Here is an 18,925-nt window from a genome sequence, read left to right as displayed (position 1 = left end):
TTTCTGTAAGAGGTCAGCAGTCAATATTTTAGCCTCTGTGGCCCATACAATCTCTTTCACAACTCTTGAACGCTCCTGTTATTGTGAGAAGGCAACCACAGAAAATCTGTAAACAAATGTATGTGGCTATGTTCCAAGTAACTTCATGGACACTGAAATGTGAATTTCATGTAATTTTCACATGTTGTGAAACATTATTCTTTTGGCGTTTTTCTCCCCAACCACTTGGAAATGTAAAAACCACTCCTAGCTTGAAGGCTGTACAAAAACTGGAGGCAGCCTGGATCAATTTGTCGACCTGCTCTAAAGCAAGATTTGATTACGATACTCTAGAAATAATGGGAAAGAATGAACCAGGCAACTCTTGTGTCAAGCCTCAAGCCTGCTCTTCTAGGCAGTGTGGAGTCTAGCATAATAAGTCTTTTTCAACCAACAATGGAAGACTATTAAACACAGACAAATATAACCCATCCACCACTGCCACTCTAAGCTGCTACAAAACCGGCAGACAGGGCTGTGAGTCACAAGGCCTTAGAATCTAACCCCAGGGACTCAGCTGCTCCCCCAAACTTGTTTAATCTCAAATAGCACTGGAAAATAATGAAAGGTTGACTCTCAATCCAAAATATTATCTTGTACTAGTGCCTAGTACAAGGATGTAGCTGGAGGAAGCTTCTCTAGGGTTGCTGTGAACCGATTTTTGCTGGATTGTACGTTAATTCTTGGGTACTCTCAGATCATGCGAAGGTGGAATCCAGGGTTACATTATATTACAACCAACTTGCAGTCTGCCCTCAAGCTATTAGAGCTTATGATTTAAAATTACCCTTACCTGGAGACCAGAAAGTTTCTGAGACCTCCTTATGGAGACTTACAATCATTAATGTCCTATATACTTCTCTTCCTTGGGTATTTCTTTCAAGATACCTTAATCCAGCAGATGAACAGATAGGAATGTAATTTCTCTCAGCCACCTGCTTTTTCCTAACTCATGATTGAAAGAGGAAAAAGGAGTCTACAGCTTTTGAAACATGTATACACTTTTTTTTTTTTGAGACAGAGTCTTGCTCTGTCGCCCAGGCTGGAGTGCAGTGGTGTGATCTCGGCTCACTGCAACCTCCACCTCCTGGGTTCAAGCGATACTCCTGCCTCAGCTTCTCGAGCAGCTGGGATTACAGGCACATGCCACCACACCTGGCTAATTTTTATATTTTTAGCAGAGATGGAGTTTCGCCATGCTGGCCAGGCTGGCCTTGAACTCCTGACCTCAGGTGATCCACCCACCTCAGCCTCCCAAAGTGCTGGGATTACGGTGTGAGCCCTCCATGTCTTTTTTCTTTTTTTTTCTTTTTTTTTTGAGACAGAGTCTCACTCTGTCGCCCAGGCTGGAGTGCAGTGGTGCGATCTTGGCTCACTGCAAGCTCCACCTCCTGGGTTCATGCCATTCTCCTGCCTCAGCCTCCCTAGCAGCTGGGACTACAGGCGTCTGCCGCCACGCCCAGCTAATTTTTTGTATTTTTTAGTAGAGACAGGGTTTCACCGTGTTAGCCAGGATGGTCTCGATCTCCTGACCTCGTGATCTGCCTGCCTTGGCCTCCCAAACTGCTGGGATTACAGGCATAAGCCACCGCGCCTGGCCCCTCTATGTCTTTTCATGACTTGATAGCTCGTGTATTTTTATCATTGAACAATATTCTACTATACGGGTGTACCACAGTTTATCTATTAACCTATTGAAGGACATCTTGGATGCGTCCAGGTTTTGGCAATTAGGAATAAAGATGCCATAAACATTCCTATGCAGAATTTTGTGTGGTGTATCAATTTCCAACTAACTGGGTATGTATCTTGGAGTACTGATGGACTGTATGCTAAGATTGTTTAGCTTTGTAAGAAACTACCAACTGTCTTCCAAAGTGGGTGTACCATTTTATATTTCCACCAGCAATGAAGAGGAGTCTCGTTGCTGTACATCCATATCAGCATTTGGTATTGTGTTTTTTTTTTTATTTTAGCCAGTCTAGTAGGTATTAATATGTAGTATCATATTATTGCTGTTTTAATTTGTAAATCCATAATGACATATAATACTGAACATTTTTTATATGCTTATCTGCCTTCTTTGATGTGGTGTCTGTTCAGATCTTTTGCCCATTTGTAAAACCACGTTGTTTGCTTATTCTGGAGTTTTGAGTTATTTGTATATTTTAGATATAACTATTTTAACATAAATGTGTTTTGCAAATATTTTCTCCCAGTCTGTGGTTTGTCTTTTTATTCTCTTAGCAGTCTCTTTTGCAGAACAGAAGTTTTATTTTATTTATTTTTTTGAGATAGAGTCTCACTCTATCACCCAGACTGGAGTGCAGTAGTGATCACGGCTCACTGCAGACTCAACCTCCTGGGCTCAAGTGATCCTTCCACCTCAGTCTCCCGAGTAGCTGGGACTACAGGTCCACATCACCATGACTGGCTAATTTTTTTTTATTTTTTGTAGAGACAGGGTCACAGTATATTGTACAGGCTGGTCTTGAACTTTTGGACTCAAAGCATCCTCCCACCTCGGCCTCCCAAAGGGCTGAGATTACAGACATAAGCCACCACACCCAGCTTCCAGAAGTTTTATTTTTATTTTTATTTATTTTATTTGAGATGGAGCCTCGCTCTGTCGCCCAGGCTGGAGTGCAGCGGAGTGATCTCGGCTCACTGCAAGCTCCGCCTCCCACGTTCACGCTATTCTCCTGCCTCAGCCTCCTGAGTAGCTGGGACTACAAGCACCCGCCACTGTGCCCAGCTAATTTGTTTTGTATTTTTTGTAGAGATGGGGTTTCACCGTGTTAGCCAGGATGGTCTCGATCTCCTGACCTCGTGATCCTCCCGCCTCGGCCTCCCAAAGTGCTGGGATTACAGGCGTGAGCCACCGCGCCCAGCTGCTTCCAGAAGTTTTAAATTCATTTAAGTCCAATTTATTTCTTTCATGGATTATGCTTTTTGTGTATCTAAAACCTCATCACCAAACTCAAGGTCACCTAGATGTTCTCTTATGTTATCTTCTAGGAGTTTTATAATGTTTGGGTTTTACATTTAGGTTTAAGATCCATTTTGTCAAGGGCTCTAGGTAGAAGGAAAAAAAAATCTATTTTAACAGTTTAAGTTAAGGGGTAAGGATGGGTCTAGATTCTTTTTTTTTTGCATGTCGATGTCCCATTATTCCAGCACCACTTCCTCCCTTGAACTGTCATGTTCTTTTGTCAGATAGAGTGGGCCATATTCATGTAAGCCTATTTTTGGGCTCTCTATTCTGTTCTGTTGATCAATTTGTCTACTCTTTCTCTGATGCATGCTGTCTTTTTTTTTTTTTTTTTGAGACGGAGTTTCACACTTGTTACCCAGGCTGGAGTGCAATGGTGCAATCTCGGCTCACTGCAACTTCCGCCTCCTGGGTTCAAGCGATTCTCCTGTCTTAGCCTCCCGAGCAGCTGGGATTACAGGTGCCTGCCACCACACCTGGCTAATTTTTGTATTTTTAATATAGATGGGGTTTCACCCCATTGGCCAGGCTGCTCTTGAACTCTTGACCTCAGGAGTGATCCGCCTGCCTCAGCCTCCCAAAGTGTTGGGAGTGCGGGCATGAGCCACTGCGCCCGGCCTATGCTGTCTTGTTTACTTGCTATACAGTGAATCTTGAAGTCAGGTAGTGTCAGTCCTCTAACTTGTTCCTTTTCAGTACTGTGTTAGCCATCTAAATCTTTTGCTTTTCCATATAAACATTAGAATCAGTTTGTCAGCATCCCCAAAGTAACTTGCTGTGATTTTGATTGGGATTCTATTAAATCTATAAATCAAGTTGGGTATAACTGACATCTTAATAATACTGAGTTTTCCTATCCATGAGCATGGACTGTCTCTTTATTTACCTAGATCTCCTTTATTAGTTTTGCGGGTTTCCTCAAGTAGGTCCTGAATGTATTTTGTTAGATTTATGCCTAAGTATTTCATTTCGGGGGTGCTAAATGGTATTTTGCTATTAATTTCAAATTTCAATTGTTCACTGCTGATATAAAGGAAAGCAACTGACTTGTACATATTAACCTTATATCCTGCAGCCTTGGTATAATCACTTATTAGTTCTAAGTGTTTCCTTGTTGATTTAAAATATTTTTTTTTTTGTTTTTGAGACTTGTTTTTTGTTTTGAGACTCTTGTTGCCCTGGCTGGAATGCAATGCCATGATCTTGGCTCACCGCAACCTCTACCTCCTGGGTTCAAGCGATTCTCCTGCCTTACCCTCCCGAGTAGCTTACAGGCATGTGCCGCCACGCCCAGCTAATTTTGTATTTTTAGTAGAGACAGGGTTTCTCCATGTTGGTCAGGCTGGTCTCGAACTCCTGACCTTAAGTGATCCACCCGCCTTGGCCTCCCAAAGTGCTGGGATTACAGGCATAAGCCATCGTACCAGGCCTGATTGGAATGGGACAGTATTGGAGGGGGATGTATGGTCAGGAGGAGTTTTCTGGGGCTTATTTTTTCTTCATTAAGCAAGAGAAGCTACAGGACATGTTTACGTTGATGGAATGATCCAGAAGAGAGAGACACTTAGGAAACAGCAGAAGGTGAAGCTGTCTGAGATGCAAGATGATTTCTCTTTTTCTTTCTTTTCTTGAGACAGAGCATCACTCTGTCTTCCAGGCTGGAGTGTGGTGGCCCATCTCAATCTGGGCTCACTGCAACCTCCGCCTCCTGGGCTCAAGCGATCCTCCCACCTCAGCCGCCCCAAACTGCTGGGATTAAAGGCATGAGCCACCACACCTGGTCTAGATGATTTCTATTAGCAATAAAGACATAGATATGGCTGCTATTATTGCAGTTTATTGCCTTTCATCATAATTGATGTAAATGCAAATTTTTGGTTAGAGGTTAGTAAAAGTGACATGCAATTTTTCTCCCATATAAGTTCATGAGCCCCCCTAGTTTTAAGGTATGATTATGCAAGTATGTGGCTGAGGTAGAGTAGATGACAAGACCATTGGAGGAGGGCAAGTGAAGGAACTGAAAGGCTGGGGTTTTGTGGAAATCATGTATGTGGACAGTGAAATCTCCAAGAATTCTGAAACAGTGGTGGTCCTAAAGGAAGTGACAGCGAGCTGGGAGCTAAAATCTCGGCCTCCACCTGAATGAATGCTCCCTGAGTCAGGGTATTCCCAATGCACGAGGCAGCTTCTCCTACTTCTGGACGATCGTAATTACAGGAAACTTCTTCCTTATTCTGAATTACATTCTACCACCTAATATTCCCCATCTTGTTCTTGGCTCAGCCCTCTAGAACTATTCATTCCCTCTGACTTAAGATAATTCTTGAAGCAGCCTAGAGAGTTCCCAGTGTTCTCTTTTCCAGGAAGAACATTCTCAGGTCTTTCAACCACTCCTTATACATCATGGTTTCCAGTACTTTCCCTATTTAGGTTGCTCTCTTTGCAATACACTTGATTCATTGTTTTCCTAGGGGTGACAGTCAGTGGCATGATCTTCTGACTTCCCTTCTGCTATTCAAATCACTATGGCAATTAATAAACACTTTATTTTGCCAAGATGGGTGTGGGTACAACATTGTTACTGAGCGACAGCAAAACATCTTATACAAGTTATACAAAGATGTTTTTCCTTTATAATCTGTAGCCTTCTGCTATCCCTGCTAAATTCACAGTGATTAATGTTATAGTGGTGGAATTACTGACAAGAATGTTACAGTGTCCATGTTTCTAACACATGGCAGAAAATACTATGAATTAGTGCATCAGAAGGAGTACTTACAAGAATATCGGTATTTTCAAAATAATTCCTCCAGTATGGTCTGATTTTTCTCTGTCCACCAATGTCCCATACATTCAGTTTAAAACCTTGTGACTGTAAACTTTTGATGTTGAAACCCTGAAACAGGGACAAAAAAAATCAAGTTTTATTAAACTTTGGGATCATAATTCTGACAAAGTTACATTTAATAGCTACGTTTTTTATTAATTCTAAAGTACTCTGCCATATGTGATACTGGTAATGCTGAAAATGGTTTATTGTGACACAGAATAAAGAAACATATTTATACATGCTTGTTTCATCCAGGTTGTAGAGTCAGTGTTAATAATATCAGGCTAACACAATGTTTTTCTACAATGAACATCCATACATATCTAATTACTGAGGATAACTCCAAATGAGAATAGCTCTAACTAACCAACACACATCACATGCCCATGAATCTTCAGTATGGTAAAATTTAACAGGACATTTCATGTAACTAACAAAAAAAAAGCTGAATCTGAAGACTCAACAGAAAAGAACACAAGCTAAATTTAAAGAGGCAAAAGCTACAAATCTAGAGGATTAGATTCTTCAAGAGCAGCTCAAAATAAATTTCCTACAGGGATTAATCAGGAAAAAGAGCAGAACTGAGGATGCTATGGGGGAGGCTGGGTTTGTAACTTGAATATATCAGCCCAGTAGGGAGATGGAGCCCTCAGTCGCAGACACTGATGGAAACAAACAAATGGTCACTTAAAATTGTACTTTCAGGCTGGGTGCGGTGGCTCACACCTGTAATCCCAGCACTCTGGGAGGCTGGGGTGGATGGATCAGGAGGTCAGGAGTTCGAGACCAGCCTGGTCAATATGGTGAAACACTGTCTCTACTAAAAATACAAAAATTAGCCAGGTGTGTTGGCGCATGCCTGGAGTCCCAGCTACTCAGGAGGCTGAGGCAGGAGAATCACTTGAACCCCGGAGGCAGAGGTTGCAGTGAGCTGAGATCATGCCACTGCACTCTGGCCGGGGTGACAGAGCAAGACTCCATCTCAAACAAAAACAAAAACAACAAAAAAACAAACAAAAAAAGTGCTTTCATAGGGAACTATGATGAACTTGAAAAGGAAGTCTTCATTTTTTTGTTTGTTTGTTTGTTTTTTGAGACAGAGTCTCGCTCTGTTGCCCAGACTGGAGTATGGTGGCGTGGTCTTGGCTCACTGCAACCTCCGCCTCCCAAGTTCAAGTGATTCTCCTGCCTCAGCCTCCCGAGTAGCTGGAATTACAGGCGCCCGCCACCACACCCGGCTAATTTTTTGTATTTTTAGTAGAGACAGGGTTTCACCATATTGGTCAGGCTGGTCTCAAACTCCTGACCTCGTGATCTGCCCACCTTGGCCTTCCAAAGCACTGGGATTACAGGCATGCACCACTGCGCCCAGCCAGAAGTTTTTTTTTTTTTTTTTTTTGTAGAGTTGTGCTCTTGTTGCCCAGGCTGGAGTGCAATGGTGCGATCTGGGCTCACCGCAACCTCCGCCTCCAAGCAATTATCCTGCCTCAGCCTCCCGAGTAGCTGGTATTACAGGCATGCACCACCATGCCTGGCTAATTTTGTACTTTTAGTAGAGATAGGGTTTCTCCTTTTTGGTCAGGCTGGTCTTGAACTCCCGATCTCAGGTGATCCGCCCACCTCAGTCCCCCAAAGTGCTGGGATTACAGGCGTAAGCCACCGCACCCAGCTGGAAGTCTTCATTTTTAAGACAGTTACTTGAGGTGAAACTTTGAGGAAGGTGAGCAAATCAGGGACAGGCAGAATTGCCAGCTGGGGGTCAGTGTGGAAAGAAACAAATTAACAAGCCCTTTGGGGTTCCCAGAGAATGTATTTCATGAACAAGAATTTTTTTTTTAAGTCTTCTTGCAAAAATTACATAAGGAAACCAGGATTTGAAAAACACAATCAACAGCTTGCTACCACAGGAGAGACATTTCATCCAGAATAACTGGAGTTAGATAGGTTTGGAGATGCCTCCACAAACATTTGTTTCACGTGGTAGCCTGTCAACACTGCTGCCTGGCACAGAAGGAGAAGGCACAGTGCAATAGGACAGGAACATTGCCACCCAATTTCCACTGAGGATACACAGTCTCTGGAGGATAACTGGGGATCCTGCTGACTGTCACTTCTCTAACACGCCAATGACTGAATACATTAGAAGTTCAAGAATTCTAAATGGAAATGGCTTAAGCTTATTGAAAAAAGTTTCATTGTGACTCACTGGCAAAACTACTTTAGTGTATTTAAAAATTCCACACTCAACAATGATATTAAATGTCAAACTCAGTAATACTGAATCCTTTCTGGAATAAAGCAGAAAATAAATAACAGTAAATCTTGGAATACAAGTAACAGTAAATCTTGGAATTTGACCATATGTATCAATAGGCTTAAACATCTATAAGTCATGAGACCCAACAAATCTAGGAATTTATTCTGAGGAAATAATAATGATGAATGGGCAAAAACATTTAGAGATGTATATTACATAAGTATTTACATATATAATAACATAGAAAGATGTTCATGATCTATTATTAAGTGAACAAGAAGAGACAGGTTCCATGGCTTACACCCATAATCCCAATTTTGGGAGGCTGAGGCAGGAGGACTGCTTGAGCCCAGGAGTTCAAGGCCAGCCTGGGCAATGTAGTGAGACCCCATCTCTACCAAAAAAAAAAAAAAATTAGCTGGGTATGGTGGCACATGCCTGCAGTCCTAACTACTCAGAAGCCTGAGGTGGGAAGATTGCTTGAACCCAGGAATTTGAGGCTGCAGTGAGCTATGGATGGTGCCACTGTACTCCAGCCTGGCTGACAGAGTGAAACCCCATCTCTAAAAAAAATCTATATCTAGATATAGATGATATAAGCTAGTATATCCCCTATGAGCCATTTTTATTTTTTATTTTAAATATACCCATTATATATATGCATAGAAAAAAACTTGATACGTTCCAAAATGTGAACAGTGGTATGTCTGACTGGGCATTATAGGTGACTTCTAGTTTCTCAATTTTATTTATTTATACTTCCTAAATTTACTACAATGAGCATTTATTACCTTTTCTAATATAAAACAAACAAAAAAAAAGTTTGTTTTTAAAGAATATGAAACCTTGACACAATATAATATCAGAGTCACTTACAACACATCAAACAAAGCCTGAAGGTTAGAATGAGAACTTTGGGCTCCTAACTTTGAGTTTATTTCTGTGTTTGCAGTGTGGAAGTCTTCACGTTAGTGTTCTTGAGAGATACAGTTTATTGCTAATACTAAAAAAACAAAAACAAAAGCAAAAAAACCCCACAAGCGCATGCACACAAAAACTAGTGCTTCTTTTTCTGGCAGAAATCTTGACACACTAATATGTGTTTTCAGCCCTTCTAGGCTAGACTACTGTAATTTGCTTGGGCTATACATTAAATTTGTTCAGAAGCTGTAAAACTGTTCATTTGGTAGCAGTTGAAATGACTTTTCCATAAAGAGTTGTGAATCAGTAAGACTCACGGGCCGTGAAGTATGCATGCACACCAGCACAGCCATTCAAACCTGACACCAGGGTCTTATCACAGTACAGTGATGGAAAATAACTCTGGTTTTGCTAAAACCTCTAACCTTTAATGCTCAAACACTTTAAAGTGACTAAGACCAACAAGCTCTCCCTGTTGGCTTAACCAAAGGTCAGGCATTCTTAGGATTTCCTACAGGGAATGAGTTCTAAGAAGCCCACTACAGTTTTTCCAATCAGGACTTGTCTTTTTTTTTTTTTTTTTTTTTTTTGAGACGGAGTCTCACTCTGTCGCCAGGCTGGAGTGCAATGGCACAATCTCGACTCACTGTAATCTCCACCTCCCAAGTTCAAGCCATTCTCCTGCTTCAGTCTCCTGAGTAGCTGAGATAACAGGTGCACGCCACCACACCCAGCTAATTTTTGTATTTTTAGTAGAGACAGGATTTCACCATGTTGGCCAGGATGGTCTCCATGTCCTGACCTCATAATCTGCCCACCTCGGCCTCCCAAAGTGCTGGGATTACAGGCGTGAGCCATGGTGCCCAGGAGTTGTCTTTTTTTTTTTTTTTTTTTTTGAGACAGAGTCTCGCTCTGTCGCCCAGGCTGGAGTGCAGTGGCATGATCTCGGCTCACTGCAAGCTCCACCTCCTGGGTTCACGCCATTCTCCTGTCTCAGCCTCCAGAGTAGCTGGGACTACAGGCGCCCGCTGCCATGCCCAGCTAATTTTTTGTACTTTTTAGTAGAGATGGGTTTCACCGTGTTAGCCAGGATGGTCTCGATCTCCTGACCTTGTGATCCGCCCACCTCGGCCTCCCAAAGTGCTGGGATTATGGGCGTGAGCCACTGTGCCCGGCCCAGGACTCGTCTTTAAACCTCCACGCTGTGAGCACTATCATTCCCTCATCCTTTATGCTTTGCTTGCTTGCCCTCTTCAGGAAAGAGGAAGGTTGATGAGACTGGATTTAAAAAGGCAGGCAATTGGCCGGGCAAGGTAGTTCACGCCTGTAATCCTACCACTTTGGGAGGCCGAGGCAGGCAGATTGCCTGAGCTCAGGAGTTCGAGACCAGCCTGGGCAACGATGGTGAAACCCTGTCTCTACTAAAATACAACAAATTAGCCGGGTGTGGTGGCGTGCACCTGTAGTCCCAGCTACTTGGGAGGCTGAGGCAGGAGAATCGCTTGAACCCAGGAGGCAGAGGTTGCAGTGAGCTGAGATTGCACCACTGCACTCCAGCCTGGGAAACAGAACGAGACTCTGTCTCCAAAAAAAAAAAAAAGGCAGGTAATTGTTCTTTTATTTTAAAAGTTGATACATATTTGTATTTATTAAGTCTGAAAAGTACATGGTAAAATATTAACCATGGTTTTTCTCAGAGTTTTCTCCTTTATACTTTCTCTGTGTTTTCTACATGCACTACTTTCATAATCAGAAAAGATAAAGCTATTTTTTAAAAAAGAATAGGCTGGGTGCGGTGGCTCACACCTGTAATCCCAGCACTTTGGGAGGCTGAGGTGGGTGGATCATTGAGGTCAGGAGTTTGAGACCAGCCTGGCCAACATGGCAAAACCCCAGCTTTACAAAAAAATACAAAAATTAGCGGGGCATGGTGGTGTGTGCCTGTAGTCCCAGCTACTAGGGAGGCTGAGGTCCAAGAGTCGCTTGAACCTGGGAGGCGGAGGTTGCCATTGAGCCAAGATTGCACTACCACACTCCAGCCTGTGCAACAGAGCAAAACTGTGTCTCAAAAAATAAATAATTTAAAGAAATAAAATAAAAATAAAAAGAATATAGGTACTCAGATCTGCTGGATTTGTCTATATACACACAAACACACACATGTGTATGTATGTATACATATATTTTAAATTGTAACATAACATGTACAATATGCAGCTGCTGAGGACATGTGCGGGTGGGGAAGGAGGAGCACACACGGAAGAGGGGTGCATGTGCTGAAAGGTGTTGTGTGGAGGCTGAAGCCCAGCGGCGTGCAGATGCTGCAGTGGGGTGGCCTGATGAAGTGGGCACTGTGAAGTGTGTCCGGGTACACATTTTAACATTATAACATAAAACGTACCATTTTAGCCATTTTAAAGTGTACAGTTCCATGGCATTAAATACATTCACACTGTGGGCCGTTATCCACAGAACTCTTTTCATCTTGCAAAACTGACTCACTGTACCCATTAAACACTAACTCCCCATTCCCCCTCCCCAGCTCCAGTAACCACCGTTCTGCATTCTGTCTCTATGAATCTGACTACTCTAAATACCTCATGAGAATGGAATCTCTTACATATTTTTGAAATCTGGTTATCTTTAGATTGTATAGACTTTTCTCAGAGACAAAACTTGGAAGTGGACAAAACTGTATTCCCCATTTTGTCTTTCACATTGCTATTGTTGTCTTCCTGTGTCATACGGCATCTGGAGCCAAGGCAGTGCTCACCTGTGTAGGTGTGATGTGGCTGATGTCTTCAGATGCAAGCTGCTTCAGAATAGTGGTCTTGCCAGCATTATCCAAGCCCAGGAGAAGTATCCTCACCTCCTGGTCTGGTGCACTTTTCAACTTGCGCAAAATTGAGAGCAAACCCTTGAACAACCACAGAGGAGACAGATTACTCTGGGGGCACTGACTTTGATATTACTGGATATCAGAATAACTTATCTTTGAAAAAAGTTCTTGGTTATGGAGAGCTTATGTTATTATTTTTCATTCTAATGCCACTTATTCCATTTGCTTCCTCTTTCCAAGTTTCGGTAGAAGTGCTATAGTAAATTCAGCAACTTAGTAAGTAGCAGGGCTTATTTCTGCTCCTCCTATCAATCTAGCTTAGCAGTCACCCCAAATCTCCTGGGAGTGTGAACTCTACCTCATCTGTGTTCCTAAAGCCCTTTATATACACTTAGAGCAGAACATTCATCATATCAAACTAGGTAACTGATGTTTGTATTTTTCTCCTTTACTAAAGTTTCTCGTGGTAAGGGCTATACTTGTCCCATAATGGCTCGCACTTATCAAACAGACACTAGATAACACTTGTGAAATTAAATAGAATGACACACCCAAGTTAACACATGATTTTAAGGTGTTATACAAAAATATATAAAAAGGCTATATAAAATTATAGTTGGGCTTCCTGTTAACGATTTTATCTATTTCATCATTTCACATTGCATGCCTGTATCAAAACATCTCATGTACCCTATAAATATGTAACACCATGGACCCACAACAATTAAAAGGAAAAAATTTTTTAAAAAGATTTTATCGCCGGGCACAGTGGCTCACGTCTGTAATCCCAGCACTTTGGGAGGCCGAGGTGGGCGGATCACGAGGTCAGGAGATCGAGACCATCCTGGCTAACACGGTGAAACCCTGTCTCTACAAAAAATATAAAAAATTAGCCGGGCGTGGTGGCAGGCGCTTTGTAGTCTCAGCTACTCGAAATGCTGAGGCAGGAGAATCGCTTGAACCTGGGAGGCGGAGGCTGCAGTGAGCCGAGATTGCACACTGCACTCCAGCCTGGGTGACAGAGCAAGACTCCGTCTCAAAAAAAAAGATTTTATCTATTTCAACACATCTTCAAGACTTCTTCATTCAAAATGTTCTACTATCATCTTTCACAAGACCCTACAGGATAGGTGCATGGTATAGATAATCTGTGTTTTTTAGATGAAAAATTTGGTACAACAGAGAAGTTAAAAAATCATAAAAGGCATCCATGAAGCAAACAAACAAACAAACAAAAAACACCACCAAAATTAACCAAGGAATTTTTTACTGTTAATCTAATATTTCCCTCTGTCACCCAGGATGGAGTGCAGTGGTGTGATCTCGGCTCAACTGCAACCTCTGTCTCCCGGATTCAAGCAATTCTTGTGCCTCAGCCTCTAGAGTAGCTGGTATTACAGGCATGTGCCACCATGCCTGGCTTATTTTTATATTTTTAGTAGAGATGGGGTTTCGCCATGTTAGCCAGGCTGGTCTCGAACTCCTGGCCTCCAGAGATCCGCCCACCTTGGCCTCCTAAAGTGCTGGGATTACAGGCCATGAGCCACCTCTCCTGGCCATTATTTATTATTTTTTATGGATAGAAATATAAAGCATGTTGCTGGGCATGGTGGCTCATGCCTATAATCCCAGCACTTTGGGAGGCCAAGGCAGGAGGGCTGCTTGAGCCCAGGAGTTCAAGACCAGCTCTGGCAACATAGTGAGACCCTGTCCCTACAAAAAATAAAAAACAAATAAGCCAGGCATGGTGGCGCAGGCCTGTGGTCCCAGCTACTCAGGAAGTTGAGGTGAGAGAATTGCTAGAGCCTGGGAGGTTGAGATTGCAGTGAGCTGTATTTGTGCCACTGCACTCCAGCCTGGGTGACAGAGTGAGACTCTGTTTCAAAAAGAAAAAAAAAAAGAAAAAGAAAACAAAGAAAAAAGAAATAAACCATGTTGATTTTTAGTTAAGAACATAAGAACATCTTTATAGGAAAGTTATTTGTTCTGTGCTATAGCTGATGATCTTGTCCTAACGACACATGGCTAGAACAAGAGTCAAAGAATCCCAGAGTTTAAAGGGCATATAATTTAATCTCCCAGCCCAAGAAGAAATTCCTTCAAACTGAGTCTTAGAATTATGTAAAATGGTTGTATTTGTTATTCACATTGTACCAGGCAATAATTCAAACCAGTTTGTTCACTAAGATCAAAGGATACTTCTGAGAAATAATTCTCAACAACTGCATCTTTGGACAATCATATGCAAATATGCATAATTATTAAGAATTCCTTTCTGCCTCAGAGACTCCTTGTTTACCACTTCTAGTACTGTATTTGTACTGACTTGCTAAGGACCACATTAACCTTTTTATGCCTCAATTTTTTCCAGCAGTAAAATGGAAGGTTTAGTCTAAGCTAGACAAATTCTATGCCAAAAGATTTGGGGGACAGAGATTGAATAGATTGGAAACAAACAAAAGTCTGGCTTTTTAAAAGACCAGACTTTTTTTTTCCTTTTTCTTTTTTTTGGGGGAACAGGGTCCTCCTCTGTGGCCTAGGCTGGAATGTAGTGGCGTGAACACGGCTAACTGCAGCTTCGACTTCCTGGGCTTAAGCGATCCTCCCACCTCAGCCTCTCCAGTAGCTGGGACTACCGGCTCACACCACCACGCCCTGCTAAGTTTTGTATTTTTTGTAGAGATGGGGTTTTGCCATGTTGCCCAGTCTGGTCTCGAACTCCTAAGCTCAAGCGATCCACCCAAAGGCAAGACTTTTTTTTTGCTGTTTTTATCTCATCTGGTCTTGAATACTTTGACAGCATTCTTTCTTAAAACTATATTTACAAGAAGTCTCCCTGGTTTCTATTAGCTATAATGCAATCACTCATTTATAATATCACCTTTCAGAAAAGTAAAAATTAAAATTCTGAGATCCTTAGGGGACTGGTGACATAAAAAGGCTAAGAAGAGGAAAACCCATTTTACTACTCATCCTGAGTTCCTGATTGTTAGTGAAAAGAAGAGGTCTCATTACCTCTTAAAATAAATTATAAAACATCTGGAATTTATCAAATTAGTACATTAAATGACATATAGGCAAAGTTCTTCTCATGCATTTTCTGCTTAGTGCAGAAATTATGAAGGAAGATCTGTTTCCTATTTAAAAAAAAATTTTTTTGGGCCGGGTGTGGTGGCTCACACCTGTAATCCCAGCACTTTGGGAGGCCGAGGTGGGTGGATCACTTGAGGTCAGGAGTTCGAGACCGGCCTGGCCAACATGGTGAAATCCCGTATCTACTAAAAATACAAAATTAGCCGGGTACGGTGGCACACGCCTGTAATCCCAGCTACTTGGGAAGCTGAGGCAGAAGAATTGCTTAAACCCAGGAGATAGAGGTTGCAGTGAGCCAAGATCGTGCCTCTGCACTCCAGTCTGGACAACAAAAGCGAAACTCCATCTCAAAACAAAAACAAAAAATAAAACCATATATACATATATATGTGGTTTTTTTTTTTTTTTTTTTTTTTTTTTTTTGAGACAAGCTCTCACTCCTAATGCCAGGCTGGAGTACAGTGGTGAAATCACGGTTCACTACAGCTTCAACTTCCCAGGCTCAGGTGATCCTTCCGCCTCAGCCTCCGGAGCAGCTGGGATTATAGATGTGTACAACCACACCCAGCTAATTTTTTGTATTTTTAGTAGAGACGGGGTTTCACTATGTTGCCCAAGCTAGTCTCAAACTCCTGGCCTTAGGCAATCTGCCCATGACAGCCTCCCAAAGTGCTGGGATTACAAGAGTGAGCCACTGCACCCGGCCTGTAAAATATTTTCAAAGTTTAAAATTAATGTTTTGGGTTTTTCCTCATGTGTCTCTTTTAAAGAAATTACTAAAATTACTAAATTTACTAAATTTAGTAATTTAGTAAATTTAGAAATTACTAAAATTACTAAAAACAGTAAAAATACTGTTTTTTTTCAGGCAGAGACTTACTACACACTCATTACATTTGAAATTAAAGAATTAAGAGAAAAACAAGGCCAGGCACAGTGGTTCACACCTGTAATACCAGTGCTTTGGGAGGCCGAGGCAGGAGGATAGCTCGAGGCCAGGAATTCAAGATCAGCCTATGCAACAAACACGAGACACATATCCCTACCAAAAAAAAAAAAAATTATCCAGGTGTGGTGGTGTGCCCCTGTGGTTCCAGCTACTCAGGAGACTGAGACAGAAGGATGGCTTGAGCCCAAGAGTTTGAGGCTGCAGTGAACTATGGTCAGGCCACTGCATTATGGGTTAGGTGACAGAGCAAGACCCTGTCTCAAAAAAAAAAAAAAAAAAAAGAGACAAACATAATGTTTATTCACCTTAAAGGGAGAGGAGCGAATCACAGATAAGAAAGAAAAAGAAATCATTCTAACTATAAGGCTGGGCGCAGTGGCTCACGCCTGTAATCCCAGCACTTTGGGAGGCTGAGGCTGGCGGATCATTTGAGGCCAGGATTTTGAGACCAACCTGGCCAACAAGGTGAAACCCCGCCTCTAATAAAAATACAAAAAATTGGCCACGCATGGTGGCGGGCACCTATATTCCCAGCTACTTGGGAGGCTGAGGCAGGAGAATTGCTTGAGCCTGCGAGGTGGAGGTTGCAGTGAGCCAAGATCATGCCAGTGTACTCCAGCCTGGGTACACACACAGCTAGACTGTCTCAAAAAAAAAAAAAAAAAAAAATTCTAACTATAGATAAACTTTATTAACCTAATGGTGTAGAATACAGTACTTCTACATTTCTAATAAGTAATTTTCCTTATTAGGAAATAATAACTTCAGATACTTCACCTTTAAGTGAAATTACAGAGAAATGGAAAGTTCAGCTAATGTTTTCTTCCAGCAAAATGATAAATGGCATTTCAAGCATGGTCTAGGGAAGACAAGTGCAAATATAATACAGCATCATATTAATCCAAATACTGAGGATGGGATCACAGGATTATCAGGGTTTGCTAAATAGGGAAGAGGATATTTATAGAGATCAGGGTTCTGCCTGAAAGGTACAAAGTAAGCTGATTTAAGAGGCTGGATGAAAGAGACCAGAATAAGTCTATTCTGTGCATCTATACATATAGGCCCATGTTTTATTTTAACTGTCAAATGAAGAGAGACAGTGATTAGAAGTTAAATTTATTATAGGGCTGAGTTTTGCAGTATAAATACAATGACATTAATTTTTAAAGTGCATTTTTTGGCCAAAATATCCATTCACGCAATTATCATTAAACACCCTTAATGTGCCCCAAGTACAACAGTGAGCAGAACAGGCATGATCTCTATGTAGGATTTATATTCCTGTGACATCAAATAAAACAATTTAAGAAACATGAACTTCAGTTAAAAGTATATTGTGTGTTACCAGCATGTGTGTATACAAGTTATCTACACCCTGGTGGGCAGAAGTGGTCTGACTCAACCACAAAACATTTAAACAAACTTTTCTACAGTCAAATCATGAATAGATGTTCTATGGACTACAGACGTTTTATCTGCCTCGAAATCAGCTTAAACTATTGGCAGAGGCATGGTGCCCTGACCTAAAACAATACAAACTAGGTCATTCAAAGAAACCAGAGTGGTGGAGGGGGAAGGAATGCGTTGGTATATGGAAAATATATGTGGTTGTGAGGATCAGCTAAAATCTAAATTCTGAAATTACGAAGCCAACCGTCAAGTACATACAGTCCCCATAACTAGCTTAAATATAACTGACTTCCATTTGTTTTTACGTCTTTCAACTGAACTCCTATCAGCTTAAAGCTCAAAATTGAGAACTTCATCCAAACTGTGTCTTCTTTCTCATCACCCTCTCCTAAATAAATACAAATAATGTTTCCTAAGGAACAAAGTCTGGACATCTCCTCAGGAAGAGTGGGTTCCCACTTCACCAGAGTCCTAATGAAATGAATGTTATGGGCTTTAGAATTTCAGACTTGTATTCAGCTTCTGTGTATATATATATGTGTATATATATATGTATATATGTATGTGTGTGTTTATATATATATATATATATATGTATATATATAACACTGCACACAGTTTCAGCTAGAAAATAGGAACAGGCCAGGCGCGGGGTGGCTCACGCCTGTAATCCCAGCACTTTGGAAAGCCGAGGCGGGCGGATCACGAGGTCAGGAGATAGAGACCATCCTGGCTAATATGGTGAAACCCCGTCTCTACTAAAACCACACACACAAAAAATTAGCCGTGCGTGGTGGCGGGCGCCCGTAGTCCCAACTGCTGCGGAGGCTAAGGCAGGAGAATGGCGTGAACCCGGGAGGCGGAGCTTGCAGTGAACCGAGATGGCACCACTGTACTCCAGTCTGGGTGACAGAGGAAGACTCCGTCTCAAAAAAAGAAAGAAAAAAGAAGAAAACAGGAACAATACTTATATCTCAAGAGATGATGCTATGAGGATGAAATGAGGTCATGTATGTAAAGCATGACACATAGCAGCCAATGAAAAGACTACCCCCGTGTTTTATTTTTTTAAAATAATTTTTCATGGGCCATTTTCTAACCAGAAAACATAAATAACTGTTGGGAACAATCTTCAAATGTTGAACATGCTTGAGGACGACCACGAGCTCCATATATGTAGAAAGGTCTCCATAAATAATTACTGAAGGAAGGAGTCATATGTTAAATATAAGTGGTTAGTTATGTGCTAAAATTACTGTCATTTTAGTATTTTAGTAATTCATCAAGAACCTGGCACTGTAAAGCAAGGGTAAAATAGCTGACTCTAAATGTTCAGAGAAACCCATATTTGGGTTTTTGCCACAGTTACCCAAATTTGAAAAAAAATATGTATTTGTCACAGCTGAAGTTTAAAACAAAAACCAGAAAAAACTTGGGGTTCACGCTTCAGTTGTACAGTTAACCATGGGGCTCATGGGATGCCAGATGGGATACACTTAAGTCACACCACTGACTAAATTCAGTGTTTCACTTCAAGTTTTAAGAACAGCTCACGCTTTTGGAGATAGAAAAAAAATGTTTTTGGGAAACCA

General features: G+C 41.5%; 1 protein-coding gene across 2 annotated transcripts in view; it reads right to left on the bottom strand.

Annotated features, from left to right (window-relative positions):
- The window catches only part of ARL3 (ADP ribosylation factor like GTPase 3), a 44,215-nt gene that overhangs the window by 23,268 nt on the left and 2,022 nt on the right, over nt 1-18,925 (bottom strand). For both annotated transcript variants that reach the window (XM_003255406.4, XM_030807666.1), the window contains exons 2-3: nt 11,813-11,956; nt 5,811-5,927 (exon numbers count right to left, since the gene is read on the bottom strand). In XM_003255406.4, the coding sequence (XP_003255454.1) occupies nt 5,811-5,927; nt 11,813-11,956 (261 nt within the window). The remainder of the gene's footprint in view (nt 1-5,810; nt 5,928-11,812; nt 11,957-18,925) is intronic.

This window comes from Nomascus leucogenys, chromosome 3 (genome assembly GCF_006542625.1).
Source record: "Nomascus leucogenys isolate Asia chromosome 3, Asia_NLE_v1, whole genome shotgun sequence".
In the NCBI taxonomy this organism is placed as follows: Eukaryota; Metazoa; Chordata; class Mammalia; order Primates; family Hylobatidae; genus Nomascus; species Nomascus leucogenys.
This window is presented reverse-complemented; position numbering and strand designations above follow the sequence as displayed.